General features: G+C 38.2%; 1 protein-coding gene across 1 annotated transcript; it reads right to left on the bottom strand.

The window, feature by feature from the left end:
* Window positions 1-3,216: 3,216 nt before the first annotated feature.
* HTATSF1 (HIV-1 Tat specific factor 1) lies at window positions 3,217-16,110 on the bottom strand. The gene is made up of 9 exons (XM_082289413.1): window positions 15,806-16,110; window positions 12,023-12,227; window positions 11,664-11,711; window positions 10,397-10,551; window positions 9,214-9,377; window positions 7,493-7,592; window positions 6,872-6,961; window positions 6,249-6,386; window positions 3,217-5,876 (listed from the first exon to the last, which is right to left on the bottom strand). Exons 1-9 carry the CDS (start codon window positions 15,980-15,982, stop codon window positions 5,592-5,594), a joined length of 1,362 nt encoding a protein of 453 aa, XP_082145539.1. The 5' UTR covers window positions 15,983-16,110; the 3' UTR covers window positions 3,217-5,591.
* Between the last annotated feature and the right edge of the window lie 2,014 nt (window positions 16,111-18,124).

Here is an 18,124-nt window from a genome sequence, read left to right as displayed (position 1 = left end):
GTCAACCAGGTTAGGAGGTTTCAGGAATGAGGAAAATAGGACTGTAAGTAGGTTTCGTTTGTTTGGCTTTTTTTTTTATGACAATGTGTACGCAATAAAGAAGACAGTGTGGACTTCGGAAAAGTTTGGAGTAAGATGATAAACAAGTTATGGCAGAGAACCAAACCTGGCCAGGATGATAAAGGACTTTTCCTATGCCATGTTACAGAATATTTACTATTAAGTTGGTAACTACAAACACCTGTGAGAAAAAGATGACCTGTTTCCAACCCAGATAAACTGGATAACCAATTTTCTCTCTTTTCTTTGCTGGATCTGTTTTAATAACCACAGGAAAAAAAAAAAAATTCTCGTTCTGTAAGGGCTGTAGCAGGAAAGAGTTTGCATTATGTCTTATAGAGTACCTTAGGAGTTTGTTTACTCACCCAGAAAGCTGGAGAGCACAATCCAATTCCCTCTGCCTAAATACATATGAATCCACCCTCTGCCCTTCCCAGAACAACTTAACTACCAGGCTGGGAGAGTTCTCGTGATGGTGCTTAGTCTTTTATTGACACACAGTTTGCATAAACACATTTTCATTGTGAGACAGACTGGATTTCAGTTCACCAGCAGGGCAAGTGCCCTCAACATCTCCATGGCTCTTTCTCTGACCCCCTTTTCAAAACTGTCTCACATGGCAGACATTTCCTCTGCTAAAGCTTTTCAAGACCTTATCTGAGATCTTCTTCTCATGCGGGCAGTTAAAGCTCTCCTCAGGTTAAGATGGCATCAGTTTAAAGCTCCTAGAAAATACTACAGGGTAAAATGGGATTATAATCCCTATTCTTCAGTACAGGAATTGAATGACTGATTTCCAGTGCTTTTGAAGTATTCAAACTGTCAAAGCTTTGACAAAAAAAAATTTAAAAATACTTTGATACTAAAAATTAAAATTGTCCTTATTAATTACTTGTACTTATTAAAAACATCTTCACAACCTCAATTTTAACTACAGTGTCTGCAGTGGTCCCTCCTGCTCCTTTTCTCTCCATGCAGGTCCACTAACACCCAAGCCAGGAAGAAGGCTGAGACCAAACCCATAAACAGGAAACAAATACCATATCCCACTTACAGTTCCAGCAGTGTGTCTACTGGATCCAGCTGGAAGCTCTGGCATGTTAACACATGTGTTTTATAAACTGAAGCCCCTGTGCACCAAATGTTATGGTATCTTTTACTGAGGAAAAAAAGACAAATACATTATCTTAAAACTAATCAGCAAAGACTTGTTCTGTTCATGAGTTTGTTTATTAAAAAGGTAGTATAAAACACAACCCCTTTAAGAAACAAATTGAAGACAAACGAAGGGTATTCTCAGATGCTATCACAAGTTTAGATATTATTCAAATACCATTTGCTTTTTAATGTTTCTTTTCTAAGGGATAAATGAAAATGGTTAATTTATTGAAAAAAATCACCTGTCAGAAAAAATTCCAAGTCTACTTACTGAAAAGCTTAATCTAACAATATACTTTCATATTACAGAATGAGCAAAAAACCATTTTGCTGCAAAAGGTTTCATAATTCTATAAATATTTTACAGAACTTTCAGAGTATCCTGACAGTAAGATGTCAAGCTATAATGAGCTCTGAAATACACACAAGTCAAATCAACACAAATACACAACTCACAGCATTCATTTACCATACTGCAGTATGTTTCCTCAAATGCAGAAATAAAAACAAGAAGTTAAAATCCAATTAAAATCTATAGGAATGTATTTTAAATTTTTTTTTTCTAAATTTGGTTTGGTTTAGGTTCAAGAATTCAAGGTATGAATACTGAAGAAAGGCAAGTTTGGGTTTCTATGAAGCATCCAACACCTTCAAGTTTTATTAAGTGAATCAAGCTAATTAATTATTTGTAATTGTTAATAGGTTTACCTTAACTGAATAATGTCTAGGATATGTTTTAGCTAAAATGCACTGCATTTAACATACTAAAGATTTTAAGTGAATTGCAATCCTTATACAAAACCTAAGCTGTACAAGGGACTGAAATTCAATTAAAAAAAATTTTAAAAGTCAGTAGGAGAAACAGATAAACATTTTGATGCAAAATGAAACTAATTCTCTCTTTACACCTGTATATGAACATTCGAGAACCTGCAAAAAAAGAGAAAGCCTTCTAGAAAGGCTTGTATTTTGAGGCTTTTTGTTTCCAGGTGTCTACCTTTGAGGCCATGCGCCTCAAACCATGTCATCTCTGGTGAATACCTGTAACTCCATAAAAATTCCTTCTCAGCAAACCACTGAACGGCATTTGATTCTGAAGCAAACTACCAATTTATCCTGAAGCTAAGCAATGATTTTGGATGGTTCAGAAAGTGATTCTGTGAGATTATATTAAAGGGTCAGTTAATACTCTGTCGTATTGTATTTAAGTGGCTTCACATCCATTTTGTTACACTGAGAATTGGTAGAAACAACTATTTCTCTAGTTCAAAACTGAGCAAAAATAATTATCCATAAATTGTTTCAGCCTGCTGCTAGTTACTGTTTTCATCATATACAGAGGAAAGGAGACAGATTCTCTTAAAATGAACCTCCCACCAAAAGCAGAGGGATGGAGGAACATGCAGTATACTGGAACACTGGAATGGGACTTAAAAAACCCTTAGAAACTGAGCAAGAAGGTTGTTTTAGTCACTTCTAATGAGCAAGAAAAGTAATTAGAAAACCCTTTTAATTACAGAACAAATAAAGTGAAAATTCCTTTAAGGCTTTAATTTCTTACCACTTTACGTATGATGCTGATCAGTAAGAAAAATGTGTGCACTTAAAAAGCAACTCTGTTAGTTCAGATTTGTTAAAATTTCTTAATTAAACATTACTGCTCTATACTATAAGAATTTCATAATCATACTTAAAAATAGCAATTTTAACTCCTGTGAAAATTTTTGATTTCTGTTCAGATTGATTTATAAAAATTTCATAAATTCAAAGTAATTTCATAAATAACTTCAAAAAGGAAAACATCTAAAGAATCTGGTTTCAATGAAAATCTGCTGAAAAGAGTCACAGCTGCATTAACCTCTTTGGACTACTAAATGCCTCAGTAACTCAATTAATAGATTATAAAAATATATTTTTTACATTTTACTGGGTGGAAAACAGAGGTGGACAAAAGGAAAATATGAGTTTGAGTATAATGCCACACTTGAGAACACTGTATTTGCATGGAAAAAGAGCTTTTATTTTTTAATAATCCTAGTTAATAGGAAAGCCAGTAAAGCATTTGGTCTCAGTCTTTGTTAGTACTCTACCTTAGTGTGAAGTCTAAAGGAGAAGGTGAAAGGACTAAGAAAGGACTTCTGCAGCAAGCCAGTCAAATTTGCACATTAATTGGAGAGAGGAAGGTTTACTGCCCATACAATAATTCCTTATTTTTCAAAGTCTTATTTCAAACATTAACACTAACCTTGTTTTCCGTATCTGATACCATGATAAGGCTTCACAGAACTTTACAAGTTTTATATATTTGTCCACAAGTTTCCCTATATCAGTTGTCATTCTACTGTAAAACAGGTGATTTAACAGTGTAGTGTTACACAAATGGGCTCCCTTAAAAAAAAAAAGCAAACAAAACACAAGAGTAAGAAATCTAAAGACTGGAGTCTAGAAGCTGGAAGAAAAAAGGAGCACTGGAAGAAATACCACACTGAATTACACTCCTCATATGAAAACACTTCCAGTTCTCAAAGGTCTGTGGTGCTTATTACCAATAAAAATAACTAAGGCAGAATCAACACAACCCAGAAACGTATCTGAATATACCACTATGTGCAGCTACTAACCAGGCAGTGTTCCAGATTCCCTGAATTCTTCAAACACCTGCTTTGCTGAAACACACAGTCCACACACTTGGAAAGATGAGAAAATTGACTTATTTTAGCTGTCGAGAGCTGTATCTCTTCTTTATAATGCAACTCAAAATGGGAAATTTGTCATATTAGCGTATTATGAGCCCCCAGACTTTTAACCCCTGAATTCAAATATGACAGCTCTTTCTGTCACAAAAAGATGTAATTTATAACCACAGTGGCAACTGACAACTGAGATGCTCTGGTTGGCATAGTCACCCACACATATTGACTACATATATTAAAAAAACCCAACAAAATAAACTTAGAGAACCATATAGACTTCAGGAAAAAATCTGTATGGTAGTCTCAGAGCACAAAGTTTGAAAATAACATTTTCAGAGTACTCTGATTACCTTGTGATGGAAATACAGGAATTAACATCTATAGTTTCTTGTAATCCAATATGAATTTAAAAAATTCAAAAGAGCATCCTTGCAAATGTGTACTGGTAACGATCCATATGAACAGCATGCTATCAATTTTTAATTGTTTAGTGCCTAAACCAGTGTTCTTCTATCCTTACTTATCAAAATAACGGAATTCTAAATTAAGAATGACTATGTCCAAAACAGCTCCAACCAGTTATTTTTGAAAGCCTGCCACTTATTAAGATATCTAAAGTTAGATTATCTCTTAAGTCCTTGCTTTCAGAAATATTTTGAAGAGGACTAGCATTTGCTTTTCCATATAAGAGCATTAGTTGAAAGCGTATTTTAAAGTATACTAACTTTTGCACAACCAGCTGTAGTTTGAGCTGCCATTTAAATTTTATGAAGTATGGAAGATCCTCCCCACTGTGAAGAGCACACAGAGCTAAACTAAAATGTTGAGAACTCATACTCATCATGCTAACAAAGTTAAACAAAACTCCTTACTCCAATATAAAAGCAAGAACTAATAAAGCCACCACAAAAATCCAAAGCCTATTTTGATACCTACTGCATACAGACCATGAGAGTTTAAGACCAATCTGCCTAGAATATGAGTGTTCATGCATTTCTAGTCTCCTTGACATAATTCCAGCCTCTATCCAACATCCAGAAGATCTAAACAGGGAAAGGAAAAAAACAATTTGCTGAATGCTGTGATTTAATAACCTATCTTCACTCAGTTTGCCCTAGGGCTGCTATGTGAACACTGTCTGCCACTTTCTTTAAGCTTGTGACCTGATACTATTCATCATCTGCCATCTAATACATAGCAATGCATCCAATGCATTCACCCTATATGTATCACAGCACCTGTTCCATAAAATGATCCAACATATCAGGACACACATTATTGAAATACTGAGTTCCAAGGGGTACAGGAAAATAAACAGTACAATCCATAAATCTTGTAAAAGCTTTGCATTACTGAAGCTACATATAGTTACATAAACTTAAGGGTTGGAACGTATTTCACACTCACATGATGAAACACTGACAAGCATAGCTAGAACAAAAGAAGCCTGATGAGTTTTACTGCGTTCTTGGCAACTTGAGTTTCTTTACCTGAACAGCCAATTAATACAAACTTTTAGAACCTCATTAAATACTGCTTTTAATGAAAACTTCAAAGCACACAGGTGATGACATTCTAATATGCCTATATTCACATGAATATTGTCAACAGTCACCCTGAAGAAAGTGATATACTCAAACATCACCCTAAAAATCATGCTTTCATAAAGTATTAAAGGTGTTATGTATCAGCTTCACCATCACTGCCTGCAAGGCTGCTGTCTGTGGATGGAGCTCCATCTTCATTAATACCCTCATCACTATTCTCCCTCTTACGAGCTTCATCATTTGCATCCTCCTTAGGCGTGTCATTAACCTCTGGAGGTTGTTTCCCTTCGGGCAGTTTAACATCATTTGACGCAGAATCCAAATCAGATGTAGTCTGTTGCTCCTTTGCATCAGGATCCCCTAAAAATGACTCCCACACCTTGAGCCTTTCTTCCCTTTCTCTTGCAGTCTCCTCCACCTGTTAAAGAAGTGTTTATACACATCATTACAGAGTCATACTTGTCAAAATGAGTATTTACAAGATAAAATTAAACAAATATTTCTATTACAGAAATATCTCAATGCTGACTGTGAGCTAATGATCTGTACATCCAGTGGCTAATCCTCTAAGTTGACACTTTCAGTACTCAAACAGGTCCTCTAATTTTCTGCTAAGCTGAATAATTGAGAATGATTTTTGGAGACATTCTACAGCTTTTGAAGAGAAGCAAGATAATGCAGGGATTAGCAGGGGAAGGGTATGGGGACAAGAATGCCAATCACTCCTAGAATTCAATCAGATTTACTGTTTGGAAGACATACTTGATAAAACAGAACCATGAAAGGCTACCTGATAATCCGTTACACCATCCCACGTTTCAGCACTGAGCTGACGGCCACCAAACCACCTTCCATTTAGAGTCAGCTTGCACAGATCAGCTTCTGTTGCTTCTTTAAATGACACAGAAGCAACGCCATCAGGATGCCTCTGTAAGGACAGGCAACTTGCATTTAATAATATTCTAACTAATGTATTTATTCCAATACCCTTTAGATTGTCTTATAAAATCAATAAGGACATAGCTCCATTTTGATCATACATAATTGTATTTTAAAAGTTAAGTTTTCAAGTTTCCATATGTTTTTCTACCGGCACACAGAACACAATTTTTGAACACGGAAAACAAAAAATATTTCAGCTAGCTTAGCTACAAATACTGTATCCATACACTTTCAAACTTGTGACATGTATCCAAGCTCCTGGGAAGAGGTAGCTTGCCTTCACATATGCTGAAGTAGACAGGCGCTTAGACATTAAGTTCCAAAAGTTTTAAAGTACTGAAAGATTAAGTCAAGTTTCCATGAAATAAACACACCCAAATAAGTGCTCCACTCATATTAAAAGCAGCCTAAATGTTTTGCACCTTTGCACATTACATCAATTCTGCCAACACAACCTGTAAAAATACCTACATCAAATATGAGAACCTTCTTTACTTGACCAAACTTTTCACACTCTGTCCGCAGATCTTCTCTTATCTCATTTAGCACTAAAGGGTCCTCCTACAAAGCAATTACACAGCTTTAATTAAACACAAGCACTCACTTCTTTCAGCTTTATTTTTGCTCCATAATCAGTGGTACACATCTGCCAGTCTGTTAAGAGTCCATAAATTAAGTGCTGTTATGCAGCATTTTCAAAGCCACCTGGGAGTTGGCAGACAGCTCTTATTTGAATTTAATAAATACTACAAGTTAATAAAGCTTTTTTGTGCTCATTTCTCCATTTTAACAATTACTGTTGTTTACTCCTCTTTTGATCCCAGAAAGGAATATTGTCAGATATATAGGTTTTTCAGGCAGTGAAAAACCCTGATTTGAAAAATACATTCTTACCAACATTTTTTTCTTGCTTTTGCAGAGAGATGAATGAATTTAAAGCAGATGTTTGGCACAGGAAAACATCCTTCCCAAACAACAAGTTTAATTTTATTTTCATCTGCTTAGAATTTTGCTACAATTTGTACAGCAGAAAGTTCAGACAATGATAACTTTTAACAGCACAATCTACAGAAGCAAACTGCATCTTCCTACCTCAAAGTCCTTGGGGTGAAACATATTCCTGATAATAACGATGCGTTCATGCCGCATTCGAGTTGCCCCATCTTTCTTCTCCGGCCTCCAATCCAGCTGTCTAATGAAATGAATCAACAGTAAGAAGATATTGTTGCGGCTCTCTTCAGTTTCTACAAGTATTTGTTGAAAAAAAATCGTTAATTTGGCATTTCTTGCAATATATTACCATATATTTTGACACAAAGAGTTAAGTTACTCTTCTAAAAAATGCAGTAATTAGCCATGTTTACTACTCCTACAAAGCATTTGAGGTTTTAAGGTACTTAAAGGCTCATAGAGAGAATATAAATAATTTTTCAAAGTAAACTATTTTTTAAAAGACTGAGAAAATATTTGTGAAGTATTAATTCCTTCCTAATATCAACACAGATAAAGGAACCAGCCGTTTTCAACTACAACTAAAGTGTCAGTGTTTTACCATTTGTTCCTAACTTATTCTGTAAAAAAGGAGATCCACTATTCTCCTTTGTAAAATTTAACTGCTTTTATTTAAAAGAACATGCAAGAACACCTTGACTCTTACATAGGCATTACTACAAGATGTATTTTGTTCCCCAGTGTAGAGCCACTAACACAAACTAGTCATGTAACCCAGCACATCTGTTCTAGGACTTTGCCTTCCTACATCAAATCTTACTTCTCAGAGAAATGCCTACTTCATATCCTATTACAAAAAACCCCACACGTTTACTTACACTTTCAAATCTCAAGATCATACATTGGGGGGGGGGGGGGGGGGGGGGGGGAATCTTAAGTTTCTCCTTATACCTGCTACTTTAGCTGACGAAAACTTGGATTTCCAATGAGAGTAGTTCTACAAGTAACTTATGCTCTTCAACTCAAAAGGAACACAGTCCTTTTATTCACACTAATTGCTGTCAAATGCAATTTCATAATTTTCATACACCTGCCTACACACTGAAGACTTCTTACAGCAAGAACTGTCAGTGTATCTTCGGGGCAGATACATTTCAAGTTACTTCTGGCTTTAATTGATAAGATATCAAATAGCTTTTGCTCCCTTTAACTATGGGAAAACATTTCTGCATTACTATTTACAATGTTAAGTGGAATGTTGCTTTCATTAAAATATTGAAAGTCTTATATTCAAACTTTTTTCTTCTTTAATCTGCATCTTCTTGGTTCCAAAAGGAAGAAAAACATTTTTAAATTGACAAAAGCAATGAACTCAAACCCCAGTATATTTTATAGCAGAGAGAGATGTCTGGGAATCTACAGAGGTATTTTAGTATTTGCTCCTGTGGCAGCCAGCATTTCTTGCCCTTTGCAACTACTGCAGTATGGCACTAAATAGATGTGAGCAGCCAGAGTATTATGACCTTCCAGCAGTAAGCCCAGATATCGTGACAGGACTTGCATGCTCTTATCCACTGAGGAAGAGAGTCTTTTATTTCCCCAGAGCCATAGTACTTTCTTCTACATCTGAAGGCACCACTGCTCCCTACATATTATTTCAATGTGTGAATCACAAAGAAGTTCATTATATCAACACTTAATCTAGGAGTTCGTCCCCTTTAAACGTGCAACAGTTAAGTTATTGCACTGTCAGGAAATACTTTAATTTTGGCATAACTTAGCATTGCATTTGAAAGAAAGCATCACTTTACTAATAGCACTTAGAACTCCAGCAATATTCTACTGAAATAAAAAATACAAACTTCTGCTGTTGAGACAACTTCTTCTTGTAGTCTTTACACTTCTTCTTCTTTTTGCTTGCATCATACTCCCCCTTCAGTTGGAACTTTGCAACTTCCACATGCAATTTATAGCCTCGGATTTCTGCTTCATCCAGAAGCCTCAAAGCAAGGTGAACTGATTCTCTCTATTTGAAGATAAACAGCACAAACTTTAAAGCGCATGGCAAGGTCGAACTGTATTGCAATAACATGTCATTAAGTATACTGTGCTAAGAATCAAGTCCCTGTCACTGAAAACCATACTGATGTCTTCTGACACATAGCTGGCAACGCTTTCCTGATCAAAACATAGTATTTCTTCACTCCTGTTGTAATTGATTAATACTTCCAAAAGCAGCTGCATATATTTCATTCAAATATGTCACAAACACTAAATGCAATATCCAAGCAAGCAGATGAACTTAAAAGCAAGAATAAAAAGACCTCAGGGGACTGATTTCCTGTAAAACTTGTATCACTTTTGCACAAATGGCAGATGTTTAGACTCTGAAGTAATTTTTAATGTTTTCCTAAAAGTCCTTTAGAGTGAAGACTGTATTTATGCTTGTGCACTCCACAGCCCTAACTACTACAATTACAAAAATAGCACAAACTACATGCCATTTCATTTAGTTCTGCCTGCTGCTTCTTGCAGAACTAAAGCAGGCTGCATTTGCAATCACCAACTTTCCAAATGATTCACAAGTGAAACACAAAAAAATAGTACTGCAGCCTAAACTTTTATAGCTTAATAAAGAATGAAAGCACAGTTCTGAACAAGCCAGTTCTCGACTAAAAGCTCTAAATACAGGACTACAGTATGTTCCTTCCTGGATCGTTGTTTTTGTATTCTTGATTACACAGTGGCATACTTTCAAATTAAAAGGTGAGGAGCCCCCCACTTCAGCCCATAATCTCTGGCACCCAAGACAGGAGCATGCAGAGACATGTTCAGCAGGTATTATGGCCATTTCCAGGCAGAGGGTGGGGTTGGATAAAAGGAAACAAATGAGGTAAGTGGGCATTTCCAGAGTAAATCTTTAAAACAGACACCTATATTCCAAATCATGCTTTAGATTTCAATAATCTTCTGAACGTGATTCTGAAACAGTGGCTATACGTGGCCTCACTGGTAAGGAAAACTGAATTTCAGTGCACCACTGACCTTCAGATAACAACAGAGGCCATCTCCTTTAAGATTTCCTTCCTTATCTTTGTACAGTTTGATCTTGTGTTCTTCTGTCTGAGGATCTCGCATGATGATACCACATTTTGACATGACTTGTACAAATTCATCTTTTGTAATATCTGGAGGCAAACCTGCAAAATAAATTCAAACAGAAGGCTTGAGTATGATCGATTCTTAAAAAAAAACCTCTGTGAACAAATGTTCCCATAGTGTTTCTTTAAATGAAAGATATCAAAATAAAGGACATTCTACATACACTGCATGAAACCACTGCCCTTGGGCTTTACCTTCTACACATTACTTCATACCAGTATTTTGAAAATCCTTGTACTTTATAATAGGTGTAATGCACAGAAACATCTCTGTGCTCCCTGGTATGGACACCTAGAGCTTCACTGTCACATATGTCATCAACACTGCAGTGGACACAAAGGCCTCTGCAAATGTAACTCTCCTGCCCAAGCTTCAAGTTCCACTGCACCTCTAGGTATCAGAGACAAAAAAAAAAAAAAAAAAACTCATAAGAACACAACCTATAAACAGACAACTGTTTTCTCCACTCACAAATCCAATAAAAAGAGTAACTGATTATGTATAGAGATTTTAAGACCTGAACTCTGAATTGAGGATAAGTAAAAAACCAAAATGGATGAGAAAACTATGTGGATGTCCCATCCTAATTTGGCCTGCCTGAAGATTTTTTGAAAATGCAAGTATGTGCGCTCCTGTGACTGCTCACAACCACCAAGTGTACCTAAGTATATACATCTAGAGATAGCACCCCACCATCCAAAACAGGTGCACAGATAATTTCATCTGAGTTTTCACATTACTTTCTCACTGTTGCAAACTCTTTTTTACTTCCTCCTTCTTACCTAATAATTATTTGTTAGAGCAAATGAAAATTATAGATTAAGCAATGCGTATAGTTGAGGCCCTATCTCATTATAAACTTGTCATTATCCTATCCCTTAAAAGCCTGCAGAAATTATTTTTCTTATAAAAGAATAAATTAGTGACTTGGCTGACACAGCTCACAGAATACCTCATGTAACAGATAAAAGCATGAAATACGTCCCTTCTACTTCTTTCTGCAATTTAAAGGTCACAAAGACATTATGCAGTCAGGAACACAACATTAAGTAGCTTGCAAGTGACAGACTGAATATATAATATTAGAGACATATATGAGTCCCTTTTACCATCTTTAGCTCAAAGTAGATAAATAAACACTATTACTTACCTGTCACATAAACATTTGTGTTTCTGTCTTCTTCAACATGAAACCACCCTAAACACAAGAGTTTAATTCAGTTATGGTAATATATTAAACATGGGAGCATACACATTTATATTCCATCAGATTTGTAAGACTTTTTGCTTGCACACAGGGAAACTTTGAACATGCCTTAATTTGCTTTCCCCCCCTTGTATACAAATTCAGGAGGATACCTATGAAGCACCATACAATTTTAGAACCATTCTGGAAATTTCCAGCACAACCTTATCTTTGCTGTACCAGATAACAACAATCAACTGCCAGTTTTCCCTCAGCACAATACAGGTCACAGCCTACACAGAGGGAAGTGCTTTGTCACTTACCTGGCTCTAGCTTCCTTTTTTCTGATTTTTGTTTTGGATCCGTTTGTTTTCGTCCTGTTTCATTTGCTGATGGTTGTGTTCCTGATGTCTTAGAACTTACTGGTTGCTTACTTTCAACGGCTGTACCAGAAGCAGATGAAGTGTCTGTCTCATCTGCATGGAAGCCATAGTTGGCATGATAGGTTGCCAGGAAATCTTCTGTTATCTGAAAAGAAATTAGGAAAAGTAATATAAAATTTCAAAGAACTATAAATTCAGGTTTGTATTTTAACGTTAATTAGGTGACTGTCATTTTCTAATCTGTCAACATAGAAAATAACAATATTATAAAACTATTTAAATGATCTTTGCAAAGCCATACACACAACAAGAACAACCAGTTCACGCATTTCCTGAACTAGACGAAGATAAATTCCATACAGCACAAGAAATTTTTACACAAACATTTCACAAGTTCTGACATTTTTCAAACCAAGCTTTCTGCTTTTCATGGGAATTGGATCTGCCTGAGGGACAGAAACCAAGTGCTCCTAGCCATGGTGAAGAGATAAAGCAACACTGATGGTAAGCCAACAACTTATCCACAGATGATGAATGGCTGACATTTGCAGGCATCTGCCTTTTCATGGAATCACTTCAAGAAACGACTTATATTTATGCTGACAGGCAGTAAATATTGCACTTAACCAGAGATGTATCTTAACACTCTGCATCTAAGGCAACGGGCTTTACTTTATATCCTACTAATAGTTAAAGAATTAGTTTGCTCTTTTCCAGAGAGAGACTATATTTGGATAAAATATAAGATTGGCCAATGCCTATGTTTTAGCAGTCAATCCCCCCCCCATAAATTACATCCAGTACTTCCAGCCACTAGCAATCACACACAAAGATACATCATAGCTGCATTTGTCAGCATCCCTGCATTATGAAGTATTTTCTGAAGTTACACACCCTGAAATATTTTTTCTCAAAACTGAGCCTTGACCTTTGAAAATTTTATCTGATTCTGATCTGTGCTGCACTTGCTTCATCTGTATTCAAAAAGGAACAAAACTTAATGCCATTAAGCTATTGTAAGAGAGCAATTTCAAGTGTCAGTGATGAAAATGTAATCTCTTATATTCCATTGTGATTTGAAACTTGATGTTTCAACTCTAGAATTTCATTATGACAGATCAGAAATGCAAAATTGACAGTAACAGGCTTGTCAGGAATAATGCAAGATGCCATGGAGCCTCCTAACTTTAAAGGTTAGCACAAAATAGCTCTTAGGCTAAACAAGATTTGCCACACACCTCAATAAAGAATGTAAATGGCTGCTCTTACAGGTATGACATAACAGAACATCATGAGAAAGAAAAAGTACAACTAAGTTTACTGAAGAAAAGAAGACTCTGTGCTCTAATCAGGTTCACTATATTTGACATTAGCAATCTTAGCAAATCCTTAATGTCACAGTTGATGAGATCCAGAGAATTAAGAAGCTTCTATACTTTCTGGTGAACAGCATTATTAATTTTCATCAGAGAACCTACTGGTAAATTAGTGATTAAACCTGCAACAGGATTATTTTGCAGTTTCTGGGGGAACTGCATTCTGTGTAAACCTCCCATTTATTCTTAGCAAATTACCTACCATGGACTATCAAATTTTGCCACTCAGTAACAAAGATGTTTTTTGCATAACATGCTATCATCCTACCATATAACCATTACCACTACTTCACTTTAAAATGGTTTTTTTTTGCAAGCACAGAGAAGCTTATACACGTATAGCAGCTTTTATTGGAACTTCTATCATACCATGACTATGAGAAACAAGCACTCACAAAACTGGTTACTGGGGGCTTCAATCCCATTCTGGTGGAGAACATCACAGAGAAATCAGTCCTACCTGCACACCCACACAGTCAAGCTGTTTGGGGTGATTAAGCTTATAGGAAAAGAAACACAATACTACAGGACATGTGAGCATGTAGTTAACTGCTGGTCCCACTGAAATGGAAAGGAATAGATTAACCAAATGAAGAACAGATACCCTGTGCTTGCAGATGACAGCCAATGTCTGTATTTTCACAGCAAGTGACGCAAGCAGCAGATGCATTCCACATGTTATTTTGTGCTATGTCTGTGAAGCACTAAAAAAGCTGGTATTCATCAAGACAGTACCATTGAAAGAAAAAAAATTAAGTAATAAACGAGGTTACAATTGCTTCTGTTAAATATTTGATTGTCTCCAAATTTTTCTGGGGAATGCTGGCAATTAGTGTCGTTCACTTTTTGCACTGCTGTGAAATATGCTTTAGCGCAAGTTCAGCAGACACTGTATTCCCAAAGCAGAGCAGCAGTGCAATCCCAGTCTGTAGATAACGATCACTTAGAGCAGTCAGAATATTTTCATCTTTTGTCAAGAAACAGATTAAAAGTTTTATTACTGCTCGTGGAGAAAGAAGTACAGCTTCTGGTTACAACAGTCTCTTCAGTTTACCTGGATAAAACATTCTGTTAATAATCATCAGCCAAAAGAAGTAACCTGAAAAACACTATAATACACTATGACATCCAGCTGGGTAAAGAATCTTTGTGCAGCACTATGGGTCATGGATAGGTCACCAACTTCTACTATACATCATATTTACTAATGAACTTTGCTGCTTCTATTTAACCTGTCCAACCCTTAATGTTATCTCCTCCTCAAGACAGAAGAGACAAGAAAAGCACTTAGGAAAGACAAATGCTACTCAGAAGAGACACATTTCAAAAGAGGTGAGAAGGGGAAGAAATGGGATCAAAACAGGAAGAACCCTCTTACAGGTTACTGTGCTTACTGGATATAGCACCCCACAGGGAGCCAGGAATACTCACTTCTCCACTGCTCCACTTTGTGAGTCTGGATTTTTCACATTTTTACCCCTCCATACGCCATTTGCTCCACAGACACCTTCCTAGGTTTACACACAAACTTGGCACTACAGGCTTCACTCTCACTCAGATCTCTGAATTGCAATGAATTCAGTCACAAGCTAGAACTGGCACATTACATCCATCAAGTAAATACCATAAAATGTCTTAATATTAAATTAAGTGATTGCCCTCACTCATTGCTATATGATAACAAAACTACTATTTCACTTGCATATCAGTAGATTGGCTCAACATATTAAATCTATGTTCATTCTCCCCTTGAAGAGCCATATTATCACAGCAAGATCATATTTTATACTTAAAATATTTACTAAATTAAAAAAGAAAAAACCAGAAGGTATAACATATTTCCATGCTGTGGAGTGCCGCTAAGACAAACACTTATTTTTCAAGTGCATTTCTAAGACTGAAGGAGATGGAACAACACATCGCTTATCTGACATAATTTTCAGATAATAGTAAAAGACGGACAATACCACTCTATTTTCATCTAGATCTCGTAAAATACTAATTCATTTCTAGACTGCCCACAAAGAGATCACAGCTACTGTGACAGAGACCTAAACACATCCCAGGCACCCCCGAGCAACAGTCACAAATATAACCGTGACTTCATCCCAGGCCCGAGCAACTCTACGGATTCTCCGCTAACACGCAACACACAGCTCCTCACAACAGCGCAGCCAGTCAAAGACGGAGACAACACCGTGGTTTTTCCTGTAAAAATGAGTGTTTTGGTGCTACTGAGACCTCGCAGCAGACACGATGTGGCTGAATGCGGACACTTCTGTACCGACGAGTTCCGGCATCAACTGCTCCTCCTTCTCCCCCTTCCTCGGGGGTCTCCCACACCCACCTTGGGGAACCAGGCCTTCTTCTCCAGGTCCCACTCGTAAGCAGCCCCGTCCGCCGGGTCCACGTAGGTAAAGGGGTCGGACTCGCCCTCGCCTTCGCCCTCGGTTGGCTTGGCTTCGTACTGCTGCTGGAGCTGCAGCTGCCGGTAGAACTCCTCGTTTCCGTCCTTGCCGCTCATCCTGCCCCGTTCACCGGGCCTGGGCACCCGCGCTCTTTCCGCCGCCGCCTGAGGCACGCCCACCCCGCCCCTCTCGGTGGCAGGAGCGCGCGCGGACAACCCCGTATACCTCACGCGGCCGCCGTGACCGTCCCGGGCCCCAGCGCGCGCACAACACCGGAAACAACCCACCCCCGCCGCCGCCGTACCTTCCGCCCGTCCCGCCCCTTTACCTCGCGATGTAGCCAATGAGACGAGCGCTGGTGGGTCACGCGGGGAACGGCGAAGCCAATGGGGAGCAGGGAGGGAGGGAGGGGAGCCTTTCCCGGGGAGGGCGGCGCCGGCGCACTCAGGGCGCCGGCGCGGGAGTGGGCCGTGTTTTCCCGCCTCTGGGCGGGCCCTGAGGGCGGTGGGTCCGCTATGGGACGGGGGCAGTCGTCGCAGTGGCCTTGCCCCTTTTTCTCTTTCCCGTTTTTTCCTTTCCCTTCAGCCTTAGGCTCCAGCGCTGTTTCCCCACAGGCGGGAGTTCTGCATGAGGGCAGCTGCCCCTGGCGCACCAGACTGCTTTGGGCGAGAAGCTGTACCTTGATGGGCTTTGCATGGGGACTACTGCAGGTTTTCTTACATGATAGATAAAAGTTTGGGGCACGGAAAGTCCTCCCTGCTGCAATGTTTTTCCCTATTGCGCCTAGGACAACACTGGACAGTGAAACGGCTTGTTGTCAGCGGTGCTGTGCAAGGTTGGCTGCTGTCTGGCACTGGAAGTGTACTCATGTCCTGCTAGAGGCAAAGACAGAAGCAAAAATAGATAAATGAGGTTGAAATGGCACTCTTAAGTGTCAAGAAATCACATTGTTTCTCTTTGGTCTCTTGGCTGAGGGTGTCCAGCGGTTGTACTCACTTAGGAAAGGGTTAGTACGTCGTATTAGTGGGATGAAGCTTGGCTTCAAAACACTTAATTCCTTTTGCATTAATGAAGCTGCAATTAGTACTCTGTCTGTGGATACTTAAATATTTTAAATATAATTTTCTCTCAAATCAGTTCTTTTAAATGCCCTTCATCTAGTGCCATCTAGTGGTTTTTACAGTGTAGCCCAGACAGCATTACATCAAAACCGAATTTTAATTGCCAACGTATTTTAAAGTATTTCTATTTAGAGGATAAACCAGCACACTCTTCATGTTTTCTTTAGCAAACCTTAACCAAGAGCTATAAAGCCCCGTGTATCAGTGTACATGTTATAAATGGAAATTGAGCTGAACAGCCCCAGCAAAGCTGGCAGTGGCTGGTTGCCAGGGCCAAAACAATATTTCCACTCAGAAATAAAAATTATAAACAGAAGTTTTCGGGAAACTAGTGTACCAGGAACAAATATACAGACTGGAATGATAATAAAATCAAAGACGTGTTTGTCTCTGCAGGGAGAGACGAACATCAGCTCCCTGCCTGGGCACCAAGCTGTCAGACAAAATTTCTGAGAATATAGAGTTCTAGTAACCTTTGGCTGTTGCACAAAGAACATCCAGCCTAGTTAATGGCACCTCTGATTCTTCAAGAATTTTCTCTTGGCAGGTGTGCTACGGTAGTTGCCCAAAGATTGTTTTGTGATCACTTATAAACTTATTGCCTAAGGGACATTTGTCTTCACTTTCAAACAGTTGTTGGATTTTGGAGAGAAGCATGAGGGGCTTGACATAAACTGCACTTGCTTATAAAATTTGGAATTGGGTATATGTTTGGAAATCAGATAATTATAGCCTTAAACTTTGTAAGAGAAATACAATTTAAGTCTTAAACTGCTTGTTTTATTTTTGCAGGGTTTTTAATGTTTATTACCTGAGTGATTTCAGTGAGATTTGTACAGCTTTCCCTACTGTGCGGATCTGCCTACAGCGAGGCACTGGGACACTATCCTGGGGAGCAGGAGATCCAAATTTACTCTCAATCCAATGGGAGTTAGAGAGTGCTTGTGTGCAGCCGGGTTAATGCTCAGTAAATCTGCTCTGCACACTGTAATGTAGTTATGAGGATAAACTGCCTCGAGTTCCCTCACGCTTCCTTCACATAACAGAACGTGTGACGGCAGCTGCTGCGGCGCAGCCTACAACGGCTCCACAGCCATCTGTTCCCCTCCTCCTTGATAAAGACACAGTGAATAGCCC

This window comes from Coloeus monedula (assembly GCF_965178545.1).
Source record: "Coloeus monedula genome assembly, chromosome: 12".
Taxonomy (NCBI): domain Eukaryota; kingdom Metazoa; phylum Chordata; class Aves; order Passeriformes; family Corvidae; genus Coloeus; species Coloeus monedula.
This window is presented reverse-complemented; position numbering and strand designations above follow the sequence as displayed.

Coding starts and splice junctions, on each gene's coding strand:
- HTATSF1 (XM_082289413.1), bottom strand. CDS start 15,982: ATGAGCGGCAAGGACGGAAACGAGGAGTTCTACCGGCAGCTGCAGCTC. Junction 11,712..12,022: donor AAAAAGGAAGCTAGAGCCAG/GTAAGTGACAAA, acceptor TCTTGTGTTTAG/GGTGGTTTCATGTTGAAGAA. Junction 6,962..7,492: donor TTCACCCCAAGGACTTTGAG/GTAGGAAGATGC, acceptor ATTGCTTTGTAG/GAGGACCCTTTAGTGCTAAA.